Below are 13,017 nucleotides of genomic sequence, written 5' to 3'. Positions count from 1 at the left end.
TGAATATACAGTACAGATTCCATCAAATTACTTTTGAAGACCAATAAGTTATCACTTTTTATTTTATAATTCATCTTATTGGTTTACCTGGAAAGCTACATTCATGGGATTACACATCCTATTTACGATAGAAACTTTTAAAAAAAAACACTTGTGAACAACTGAAAATGGATGGACCCCATATATGTGCATAAATACAATATATACCTTCTTAATTCATTCATAACTTTGAAAGCTTTCTTCATATGCCAAGGATTCACCGTAACAGGGCAGTGTTTTTCAGTATTATCATCTTTCAGATCCACAGGCTTCTGATGGCAAAGTTTTGTACATCTGTAAACAAACAAGACAATCAAGTTTAGTTAACATTTCTGTCTACTTGAAAATCATGGTCCCAATTCTTTTTGCCAAACTTACTTTGTACTCAGAGTGATTTCAAATTCCACATTACCAACACCCAGTACATGTTTTGGAAAATATACCAGGCACCTAATAATATTAGTCAGAGGAATACATCCAATAGCCAGGTTGATGATAAAGGAGAATGTTAGCCTAGTAAGCTCCATGAGCAAAGGCACTAGTGAGGAGCCCATCCTCCCCCTTACCAATCCTCAGCTGCTGGGAAAGGAATGGGTCCTGGAATTTTTGCCTAGGTGCTGTCCCTGAGTCCTGTTAAGGCAAGGTAGAACATCTTTCATCTAAACCTATGATTAGTTGTTCCCTGATCATAGCTGAGGCCTGGCCTGACATGAGTGATTAACAAATGAGGGAGACCTCATTTCTTGCTTAGAATTAAGGAGGTAAGCAGATTAGGCTGAAAACAGAACTTTTGTGCTAAATAAGATAAGTAAATAGGTCAGTAGACTAAAAAGACAACGGGTTTGGCTACACTTGCAGGTGTGCAGCGCTGGGAGTTAAAGCTGTTTTCATACAGCCGTGTAGGGAAAGTGCTGCAGTGTGGCCACACTGACAGCTACCAGTGCTGCAGTGTGGCCACATTTGCAGCATTTGCAGCGGTGTTGGGAGTGGTGCATTATGGGCAGCTATCCCACAGAGCACCTCTTCCCATTCTGGCGCCGTGGGTTGTGGGAAGGGGACAGAGGGTGCAGGTCATTCTGCTTCCTGTCCCAACGCCCCGTGATGCATCGCTTCACATCCCAGCAATCCCTGTTTCCCTCAACGTTTGGCGCCATCTTGCATCTTTCAATGGTTTCTGTGCAGCGCGATTCTATATTCCGTTTCAGTCTGTGGGAAATGGAGCCCGAACTGCTGAGGAATATGCTGACGAATCTCGCCAGCACATCACGTTTGGCAGTTGAGCTATTCCTTAAGATCCAAAAGTGACAATGAGGAGTCCGACGATGATAGCGAGTCGCATAATGCATACAACACGAAATTGCTTGTGGCATTCACAGACATGCTCAGCACCGTGGAACGCCGCTTTTGGGCTCGGGAAACAAGCACTGAGTGGTGGGATCACGTCGTCATGGAAGTCTGGGATGACGAGCAGTGGCTGCAGAACTTTCAGATGAGAAAAGCCACTTTCATGGGACTGTGTGAGGACCTCGCTCCCACCCTGCGGCGCAAGGACACGAGATTGAGAGCTGCCCTGACGGTGGAGAAGCGGGTGGCTATTGCAATCTGGAAGCTGGCAACCCCAGACAGCTACCGATCAGTCGGGAACCAGTTTGGAGTAGGAAAGTCGACCGTTGGAATCGTGTTGATGCAAGTTTGCAGGGACATTAATCGCATCCTGCTAAGAAGAACCGTGACTCTGGGGAACGTGCAGGACATTGTGGATGGCTTTGCACAAATGGGTTTCCCTAACTGTGGAGGGGCAATAGATGGGACGCATATTCCTATTCTGGCACCACCCCACTTAGCATCCGAGTACGTTAATCGGAAGGGGTATTTCTCTATGGGTCTCCAAGCGCTTGTGGATCACCGTGGGCGTTTCACTGACATTAACACAGGCTGGCCCAGAAAGGTGCATGATGCACGCATCTTTCGGAACACTGGACTGTTCAGGAAGATTCAGGCCGGGACTTTTTTCCCAGACCGGCAGATCACAGTATGGGACGTCGAAATGCCCATTGTGATCCTTGGAGACCCCGCTTACCCGTTAATGCCATGGCTCATGAAACCGTACACAGGGAGCCCTGACAGCAGCAAGGAACGGTTCAACTACAGGCTGAGCCGGTGCCGAATGACTGTGGAGTGTGCTTTTGGCCGTTTAAAGGGGCGCTGGTGATCTCTGTATGGGAAGCTGGACTTGGGGGAAAGCAGCATCCCCGCGGTTATATCCGCGTGCTGTACCCTCCATAATATTTGTGAAGGGAAGGGTGAAAGATTCAGTCAGGCGTGGATCTCCAAGGTTCAATGCCTGGAGGCTGAATGTGCACAGCCAGAGAGCAGGGCTACTAGAGAAGCCCAGCACAGGGGTGCAAGGATTAGGGATGCCTTGAGGGAGAAATTTGAGGCTGAAAACCAACAGTAGTGTTTGGTGCCTTGCATGGGAGTGAAGTGCAGTGGCTACAATGTTAGTAGGAATCTGCATTTCCTAAGCTGATTTGCAGTGCCTGTTTCTTTCCTGGGCTAAGGTATCTTTGACTTTCTGCAATAATAAAGACTCTTTTCAAAGCCAAAAATTCATTTATTGAAAAGAAAATTACTTTATTGACAGACACACAACTTTTTGGGAACCTAAAAGGGCAGGGGGGTGGGGTGGGGAACCGTACAGTCACAGGTTTGAATATGTCTTGTCTGGAGTGCTGTGCAATGACTGCTGCACTTCAGGATCGCTATACTGCATGGTGAGGGGGGTTGAGTGCAGAGGGTAAGGGTCGTAGTTCTCAGGGCTGGTTGGTGAAAGTACAGGTGTTGGAGGGAGCTGGTGGTGGTAAGAACCTGGATGCTGGGGAAGGGGGTTTTGAGCTGACATGAGGGGACAAGGGAAAGAGCTTTGGGACAAGAGCGGTGGTGGGGGGGGGCGAGCGCAGTAGTGCTCCACCTGCATGGTTACGAGTGCCTGAATAGAGTCCGCTTGGTGCTCCAGGATCCTTATCAGCTGCTTCATGCTTCTTTTCCTCTGCGCTGCGTTTTTCTGGCCGATTCTGCTTTCCCTTTCCCTCCAGTCCTGCGCTTTTTGATTCTCTGTGAGAGATATGCTGCAAAAAGTTATGTTATGCAGCATGTCTTGTTTGCTTTTTCGCGGCTTCTTCCGGAGCTTTTGTAGTCTCTCAGCCGGTGATAACACGGACAGCTGAGATCTCAAGGTTGCATCTGTAAAGCCAAAATGCAACACTTAACAGAGGCAGCATTGTTTATGCCAGACAGAGTTATTCCCCCACTGTAATAGTCTTCACAATAGCATAACTTTCCCATACCAAAGAGAGCGCACATAACCCACTGAGCCTCAAAATGGTAAGGGGGACTGGTTCAGGGCTGTACTGGGGTTTCTGTGCGTTGGGGAAAGCAAACAGCTGCAGGGGGCACCTACACTGAACACTATCCCAACATTTTCCACAGGAGGTTATCCTGGAAGATCTCTCGCTGCTGCGGGTCACCTGGGAAGCACGAGAGGGTCTTCTACTGCAATGCAGATTCCGCCCTGGCCCCTATGCAGCTTGCCTGTGTCTTGCAATGGTCCCCCCGCCCCTCGTGGCACAATGGCACGGCCGTGTTAGCCTGACTGGGACAAGGACCACAGTGGCTCTCCCAATAAACTTGCGCAAGCGCGTTGCACACGCTCTGGTTGAAACGTCTGAAGAGATTACCGAGGCCAATTACCGTGACGTGATAGACCACATCAATGCGCTGTTCCGCATCTAGGCATGCATGCATGTAGCCCTAACCCTCCCTCCTCTCCCGAAAAATTTCCATCCTGAAAATAAAAGCCACTTACCGGGTCGGGAACCCGCTCCTCTGTTTGTCCTCCAAGTACCGGCTGCTGTGACTGGCTACCTTCCTCCTGGCTTGAGAAGAGCTCCTGGCTGCATGTCTCCTGGGACTCCGGGGTGTCTCCCCCCACCCCAGTACCCAGTACCCTCATTCTCGCTTTCCTCCTCCTCCTCCCCCCCGCTCTGAAGTGTCCATCATGGTCCTCGGAGTGGAGGTGGGGTCACCCCCAAGTATCGCGTCCAGCTCTTTGTAAAAACGGCAGGTCGTTGGGGTAGCGCCGGAGAGGCGGTTTCCCTCGCGGGCTTTGCAGTAAGCACTCCGCAGCTCCTTCACTTTAACCCTGCACTGCAGCGCGTCCCGGTCATGGCCCCTTTCCAGCATGGCCTTTGATACCTGCCCAAAGGTATCATAATTCCTACAGCTGGAGCGCAGCTGGGACTGCACAGCTTCCTCCCCCCAAACACTGATGAGGTCCAGCAACTCACCATTGCTCCATGCTGGGGCTCGTTTGCCGCGTGGAGGCATGGTCACCTGGAAAGATTCACTGATTGCACTCCACACCTGGCTGAGCAAACAGGAAGGGGATTTTTAAAATTCCCAGGGCATTTAAAGGGCAGGTCTGACGGTTGGTCACCTGAGGACAGGGCAGTAGAGTTCGAACTGATGAGCAGAGTGGCTGAACAGCCATTCTGGGATACCTCCGAATACCTCTGGAGGCCAATAACAGCACTTTTGGTGGCCACAGCGCTATAGTCGTTATTCCCCAGGTCGAGGTGGAGTACAGCCAGCGCTGTAGCCAGGGAGATACAGTGCTGTATGTGACTTGCAAGTGTGGACGGTGAGTGAGTTGCAGCGCTGTAAAGCCACCACTAGCGCTGCAACTCTCCAGTGTAGCCAAGCCCAACAAAACGTCTGAGCCAGCTAAGGTAAGAGGAAGAACACCCAGAGCACCATTTACTAACAATGGGTAAAATAAGTTAGAAATGAAGAGATGAGGTTGAGCATGGGCAATGCATGGACAGAGCATGCTGCACAGGGATTGGTTCCTGAAAAGTAACCAAGCCAATCCAAAAACATGTGATGCAATGTAATATGTAAATATATATATAAAGGAAGAGGCTTTCTGTGTAACTTTGGATGTGTGGTATTTTCTATACCCACCTACACTTGGGCCCGATCAACTCAGGGTAGCTTTGCTTTGTGACAAACAAAAAAAAAAGAAAAAAAAAAAAAAGAATCTGAGTGACAAAATCTGGAGTCAAACTGAGAATTAGATGAAGCATTCTCCCAGAACTGGACAAGGTGTTCCAGATAAGCTGATTGGAAAAGATCTCAGACGTAATCCCAGTATCGATAAATGTTCAATCTCCCATTCTCTTCCAACAGACAGATAAGGGTATCAGTTCATTCCCTCTTCCCCAGCCCTAACCTGCTGCAACACAATATCTTCCACAGCTTCCAGGTCATCCTCCCCCTTTGAAAATTCCAGTATCTGCTCCTGTTCAGTTTTCCACATCAGCAACATGAAACTGACATGATTATGGGCAATTTCACCACTATCCACAAGACTCTTCTGAAGACAAGGTGAAACTGACCAGACTTTTTTTAATGAGTTACTGCTGCTTGAAAAGTCTCAGAGTAGCAGCAGAGACAACAAAGCTGTCTGAAGAACAGCATCACTTCTGTTTAGATTTGGCAAGTGATCTCACAACCATAAAGGTAAAAACACTTAACTTTTTAAAAGAATGTTTAAATTCTACAAACATTGCTTATACCAGCTACTTTGCCCAGCTGAGCTAGCCAGTAATGAGTAGGCAAGTAGATTTTCAAGCTATGCTATTGCCTATAATGCCTAAATGCTGTGCTGCTATTCCCACAAAGGAGACAAATTACCATTTCACTCTGTTATACAATATTTACTAGCTCTCATATGTTCATCTGCACTACACAACTTTATTCCCTAAGCTTAAAATTTCCCAACAATCAAGCATGAGTATTTGGCATTCAAATCACTTGTCGGAGGCAATTCACTCTGACACAAATACTTTAAAAGTTTACAATATTTTATAGTGAAGATTAAATCACTGCTTATAGTTTGTCATGTTTAAGGTTTTTTTTACCAAATAAGGAGGGTCAAATTCAACATAAGATTTAGGGACCTAGAACTCTCATCTGTTTTTTCCACTGCATCTACAAAAGCAGTGGTTCCCAAACTGGGGTTCGTGAAATGTTACAGGGGGTTCTTGGGAAAAAATTCCCTAATGGTGGACAGAGCTGTCCCTAGGAACCCTGGACAGCACGGGGCCAGCAGCCTGGAGCCCCTGGACTTCCAAGAGCTATGCAGATCAAAGCAAGCATATCTCTCACACTGAGGAGATTTAAACTTCAAGACTCCTTATAAGAAATGGAAAGGGAGGTGGATATTTTTTGCTGTTTTTAAAATTAAATGGGCAGCTAGTATTCTTTTTTTAATTATTATGAAGAACAAGTTTAAGCTTTGTTGTAACATGCGTGGTTTGCCTGAACTGCTCAAGACCTGAATGCTCTTTGAGTTGGCTTCTAAAATACCTTCATGCTGTTTCACATTTGATACTCCTTGATGAAACATAGAAGCCTTGTCTTATAACAGGCTTATTCAAAGTGATACAACCTACAAGAGTGAGATCTTGGAAGAGTGTTGCCATTTTCATAATGTACTAAAAATACTATAATGATAAATAATTAATAATAGTGTGCAATAAGCATGTCATAAAAACAAATTTTTATATTTCCAAGATCACTGCTTTTATAATTTATACTCAGGTAAAGGAGAAAATCCCTGGAAATATTCATTTTTAGGAGGGGGTTCATGAGACTTGACATTTTAGTGAAAAGGGTTCACAGGTTGTTAAAGTTTGGGAACCATTGTGCTAGAGTATTTTTCTGAGCATGTCTGAAGCAGCTGATAGATAGATAGATAGATAGATAGATAGATAGATATGTGCTCACACTAACGGCTACTTGAATTTAAGATTTAAACCTGTAATTCTAGATGCGCTGTATTTCCACAAATAGAAAAGCAAAGCAACCTTTACTATACCATTCAGGATTTTGGGTCTAGTAACATAACATTTTGGACCAAACTGCAAAACAGACAAAAAGCACTGATCCACAAAGCAGAGTGGATAAAAATCAATGATTTAAAAGGGGGAAAAAAATCAGATTTTTTTTATTTAAATCAGATTTTTTTGATAAAATGCTTGTTGAGGAAAAAAACCTACCTAAAGATAGTTTTAATTAAGATACATTATAGCTCAAAGATATCTCATCACAGAATAGGAATTATAAATTCTAATTCTGTAGTATGAGACAATATATTCATCTAACATTTAAGAAAAGTTTTGTAAATGAGTTCCAATAGTTCATGGATTAGGGACCCAATCTTACAGGGTTCCAAGGGCTTCTGTATAGATTATTTAAATTAATCTTTCTATCTACCCAATGGGACTCGGTGCTCACTCCAGAAGGTACCATCAGAGATGCTTAGTTTTGCAGTTCTCAAACAGTGGATTTGTGTCTCCAGAAGTAACGTGCTTATTAACAGCAAGGTGAGAAATAACAGACCTCAACTCTATTTTCCCTCTGCAAATTTGTGTACACAGAGTCAATCCCTTACCTCTCTCTAAAAGTGCAAAGTTTCAAAAAGTTCAATTAAAAGAAGATTATTAGGAGCGGAATAGATCTGAACAAGGAGAAGAAGCCTGGAGATAAATGTGAGAACATATGCTTGTTTTGTTAAAATGTTATATGTTTACTGTTGAAGAAAAAAAAATCCAGAATACTTAACATTATTGTTTTAGTTAAATAAAACAATTTAAATGTCTGTCTGGTGATGTTCTCCTCCTAATACAACATGGCAAGAAAACCCTCCAAAAATTAATGATTAACCCATTGAATTGGAGATAGTTCACCTCCCAATGACTTCATAAATATCTGCTTCAATTGCCTTTGGTAAATGAAATAACCAAACAATCAATCATTCATTTTTTGATATAGCTGTAAAACTAATCTGAAAAGTTTTCAAAATAAGTCACTGTTTAAAAATGTATAGTGTGTATCTTCTAAAAATGAAATCTACATCTATCTCTGAGTTGTGACTAGTATGTATTAAGGTTATAACCAACAAGAGTGCACTTTTATGTAGAAAACCATGATTAAATCGAGTCTTCCTGACTTTATTTAAAATCAAATCCACCCTGCCACAAAGGAAGAAAGAATCATCAATAGAGAGAGGTCAGCAGAAAAATATGGTTGTCTACTTCAAACCCCTAGCAACTTAAACACTTGCTACATTCTAGAATTTAAAGTTTGTTTTACAGCTAACTTTTGGGAAGTGTCCTAAACGAAAAGATACAATTTAAATAAGAAGTGGTTCAGGGGATAATTAGTAGAAAAATTTTGAATCAATGTTTAAAAAAAAAAAACAACACATTAGGAAGTATTTCTTCCTTACATCTACCACTATACTACAAAACACCTAAATACAGCACCTGTAGTGCATTTCTTTTAGAGTAAACTTTAATTTTCCAATTTATATGTTGCATATAGAGATCATCATTCAGAAATAAAAGCAAGCAATCAAAATGATATACTGAAACTACAGGTATTAGGCAATATATATTGCACCATAAGATAATTAACGGTGAAGTAAACATTTACCCTTTTACGTCTCTGCTTGCTGACAACACACATCCAAGTCAGCAATACCTCTTCTACCATAACTTCTCACACTCCAACGCAATACACCACACTCTAAAAACTTTAAGACTATGCCAAATACTGTCTTTGAGGGTTTCCAGACACACTGGCTAAGGTGGAGGGGTTGATTACATATGAAACATAGATTCGCAAGGAAGTGATGAAACTGTCAGATTCTAGGTTACAAAACAGCATTGTCGTAAGTTGGCTATGATGTTATAAAGACCACAATGAATTAAAAAACCCTCCTTAATATGCATCCTATTTTGGGGGCTGCTTTACATACTTTAAATTACTTTGGATTTGTTTAGTGGTATCTCCAGCTGAGCTACAGTTGTTTGTGACAGCAACTCTATTTTAGTTGTTTCTAGCGGTCCCATATCAGTGGCATCTGAGACTATACTGTAATGAGGAGAGTATGATGCATGTACATTAGACCACAGTGTAGACAGCCGGGGTGAACCTTAACCTAAGCATGGTGGAGGCATGTGGTTTGAATCTTCAATACATTGATGCTATAAAAGATCTTCCAGTTGTCCTGATTATCATGCTTAACCAAACAGGGTGAAAACAGTGTGGCTGGCTGAATCAGAGGAATGGTCAGACTCATACTAACTTTTCTCTGCCTATCCTATTCATGCAGCCCTCCCCATTTGATGATCCTTGCTCCTCCTGAAATTCCAGGACTACGATAGCTACACTTTGGCGCTCCTGAGAAGTAAGTAAAGTTTAAACATTCAGGGGCAATATATAACCTCACTTGCATGTCAGATTACAACACACATGATGATGTAGGGAGAAAAGATATAATGCAGGATCTCTCACATCATTCAATCCTGGATTGGTATAAAAAATGGGAGTCTAGATTTGTATATAAGCATGCAACACATTTATTGAATACCAGAAAACAACAGATGGGACCCAGTTGTCATTTCTAATTTCATATGTCAAAGTCTTCACCTGCCAGATCTTGGAAGAGCAGAAACATGTTGCCATGTATACTGAGTAGAGTTTTCATAAGCATATTCACTTCCACTATCCCATATACACCACCCCATCACGGTTAATTCCTTCTGTCCTCAATCTTCTGCTAACTCCTCCAAAATCCAGGCTCCTACAAGCAGCAAAGGCTGCAAGATTTGTTGCAGACAGGCTTCTTTTTGGAAGACAGCTTGGGAAAGCACAAATTTACCATAAGAGATAAAGAAAGGAACAGTGGGTGGTATATTTTTCCATTTATGCATAACAGTGTGGGGAGAAGGTGCCTGTAGCAATTTTTTGGTCAACTGCCTAGGTAACTGCCAAACCATGGGTATTAGAGAGAAAAATAAGTGAGGTAATACACTCCAAATCCTGGGTACAAAGGAGATAATATGTTGCTTACCTTAATACAAAAAAAACATATGGTTGTTAGTTACAAAAGTAAAATTACTGTACCAAGGAGGAAAAGGGGTTTGCAAGTACCATGGGCAAGGAAGGAGTTACACACTTATACATAATACTATTGCTCAATCACTGGAACACTCATTGTGCTTCAAATCTGAGGAGGTTTGGAACTATGGAATTGGTAACGTGTTGTAAAATATTGAGAAGCAGAAAATATACATACCTACATAAACCACTGATGTAACTGCTTATTGCTTAGCAACCATGCTTTTAAAAAAAGCAACTACATCTACATGCCTTGAACACTCTACACATCTCTTAATGTAGTAATACATCTCAGTGCATGCTCTAACAGGTGTACATGCATATGTATGCATACACAAAGCCAGCAAATGAGTGTGGATGATACTTTAAATGTTTCATATTGTCTGCAGAACCATTCTTCATAAAACAGATGCTATAAAGATATCTATAGGTAATGCAAAAATGAGAGAATCTCAGTCAAGATGAGGGAAATCTAACAGGGTGGTTACATATTTCCCTTGAAGGCATCCTTAATGAGGGTGCCATTCCCCTCCTTGGGAAGAGATTTTAAGGGCATTCCTTAGCATCTCCTCTCCTGGTCTTATGGGATGGGAGTGCATTTTATCATGTTTTCTGCTGATCATTTTTAATCTTGCTCACTTTCTGGGATCTCCCTCATTCACCTGCCTCTGCTTGTGACAGCCCTTAAGAGTTATTTATGAAACCCTGCCATGCTTGGCGCTGTACAAGGTACAACGAGACAGTCTGCCCCCTGAAGATCTTACAGTACTGGTGCAAAACAAGAAGTATTATTAAAATCCTGCCGACACCTTGCCCACTACCACGTTTTACCTGTTGGGTGCTCCTGTTTTCAGACCAATCCCGCTAACCCAGGCGGGGAATGGGATAGCAGCCTTCACACGATCCAGCAGGGCTGTAACTGTGCCAAGCTTTACCGTGTCCTAACGCCCCCAGGGCGGATGGGACCCAGAGCCAGCCGGCAGGTGGGAGACGCGCGTTCTGCCGGGTCCCTGGCAGCGGGTCCGGGGCTCCCCTGCCAGGATCGCGCTGCCACAAGCGAGGGAGCGGGAGGAAGAAGGGGGACGAGCCTGAGCAATGGGCACTCAAGGCACGGCGGTACCTGGGCACCAGGAGGGGGACCCCGAGCCACAGCTGCCGCCTCCCTCCAGGCAGAGGCTACCGGAGACCAGGACGGGGGGGAAGGGGCCGCTCCCCAGCCCGGAGGCCACGGGGGAGACACCGCCGGGGATTCCCCACGTCATCAGCAGGGCGCGCCCAGGGCATCCCCGAGGCCCCCCTCTCCTGCCCGCGCGCCCGCCCGCACTCACACCGGCGGCAGCAGCATCTCCATCGCGGCTCCGCGCAGGCTTCCTCCTCAGAACGCGGGCACCGCACGCTGCCGCCAGCACCATGCCAGCCGCGCGCGCGCGCCCGCCCGGACACCCCGCGCCTCTCCCGCGCCGGGCCCTACCGCCGCCCAGGAGGAGACGGGCTCCAGTCCATCTGCCCGGCTCCTGCCGGGCGCCGCGAGCTCAGCCCACTTCCGGGTTCCAGCCAGGAGGGCGGCGACGGCGCAACGTCAGCACGCAGCCTCGCAGTGAACGTGAGAACTTCAGTCATGGCTCCCCAGCCTCTGACGCCCTTCCCTGCCCATCCCGGCGAATAGCCCTTAATGGGCCTGACCGCCCTGAGTGTATCCAGGTCTCTTTTAAACCCCGTTATAGTCCAGCCTTCACAGCCTCCTCAGGCGAGGAGTTCCACTGCTTGACTGCGTGAAGAACAACTTGCTTTTATTTGTTTTAAACCTGCTGCCCATTAATTTCATTTGGTGGCCCCTAGTTCTTGTGTTATGGGAATAAGTAAATAACTTTTCCTTATCCACTTTCTCCACATCGCTCATGATTTTATAGACCTCTATCATATCCCCCCTTAGTCTTCTCTTTTCCAAACTGAAGAGTCCTAGCCTCTTTAATCTTGCCTCATATGGGACCTGTTCGAAACCCCTAATTGTTTTAGTTGCCCTTTCCTGAACCTTTTCTAGTGCCAGTATATCCTTTTTGAGATGAGGAGACCACATCTGTACACAGTATTCGAGATGTGGGCGTACCATCGATTCATATAAGGGCAATAAGATATTCTCCGTCTTATTCTCTATCCCTTTTTTAATGATTCCTAACATCCTGTTTGCTTTTTTGACCGCCGCTGCACACTGCGTGAATGTCTTCAGAGAACTATCTACAATGACTCCAAGATCTCTTTCCTGATCAGTTGTAGCTAAATTAGCCCCCATCATATTGTATGTATAGTTGGGGTTATTTTTTCCATTGTGCATTACTTTACATTTATCCACATTACATTTCATTTGTCATTTTGTTGCCCATTCACTTAGTTTTGTGAGATCTTTTTGAAGTTCGTCACAGTCTGCTTTGGTCTGAACTATCTTGAGCAGTTTTGTATCGTCTGCAAACTTTGCCACCTCACTGTTTACCCCTTTCTCCAGATCATTTATGAATAAACTGAATAGGATTGGTCCTAGGACTGACCCCTGGGGAACACCACTAGTTACCCCTCTCCATTCTGAAAATCTACCATTTATTCCTACCCTGTCTTTTAACCAGTTCTCAATCCATGAAAGGATCTTCCCTCTTATCCCCTTGTTGCCGGCCCAAAGGGCCTGAGGAGGAGCAACAGCGGGGTTCGTTGCCCGGTGTGCGTAGCACTAATTAACACACCAGGGTGGAGAAGCAAATCAAGTTTATTTGAGCTCAAAAAAAAAAAAGGTACAAGGGAGAAATTACAATCTCAAATCCTGCACACCCGCACGCAGGCGGGGTCCCAGCATTTATACCCAGGGGCGTCTCTAGAAAGTAGGCTGCCCCAAGCAGCGCGGAGTGCTGCGCCGCCCTTCCCCGGTCCCGCGGCGGGTCCCCTCGTCCCGCGGCTCCGGTT

General features: G+C 44.8%; 1 protein-coding gene across 4 annotated transcripts in view; it reads right to left on the bottom strand.

The window, feature by feature from the left end:
* KLHL2 (kelch like family member 2) overlaps positions 1–11,713 on the bottom strand; it is a 114,386-nt gene extending 102,673 nt beyond the window's left edge. The window contains exons 1-2 of one of the 4 annotated variants that reach the window (XM_039541332.1): positions 11,397–11,713; positions 208–333 (exon numbers count right to left, since the gene is read on the bottom strand). In XM_039541332.1, coding sequence (XP_039397266.1) covers positions 208–333; positions 11,397–11,419 — 149 coding nt within the window. In that variant the 5' untranslated portion in view covers positions 11,420–11,713. Of the gene's footprint in view, positions 1–207; positions 334–9,597; positions 9,617–11,396 lie in introns of those variants that run through there. The other 3 variants (XM_039541329.1, XM_039541330.1, XM_039541331.1) reach the window with 3 other exon arrangements.
* Between the last annotated feature and the right edge of the window lie 1,304 nt (positions 11,714–13,017).

This window comes from Mauremys reevesii, linkage group 5 (genome assembly GCF_016161935.1).
Source record: "Mauremys reevesii isolate NIE-2019 linkage group 5, ASM1616193v1, whole genome shotgun sequence".
In the NCBI taxonomy this organism is placed as follows: Eukaryota; Metazoa; Chordata; order Testudines; family Geoemydidae; genus Mauremys; species Mauremys reevesii.
This window is presented reverse-complemented; position numbering and strand designations above follow the sequence as displayed.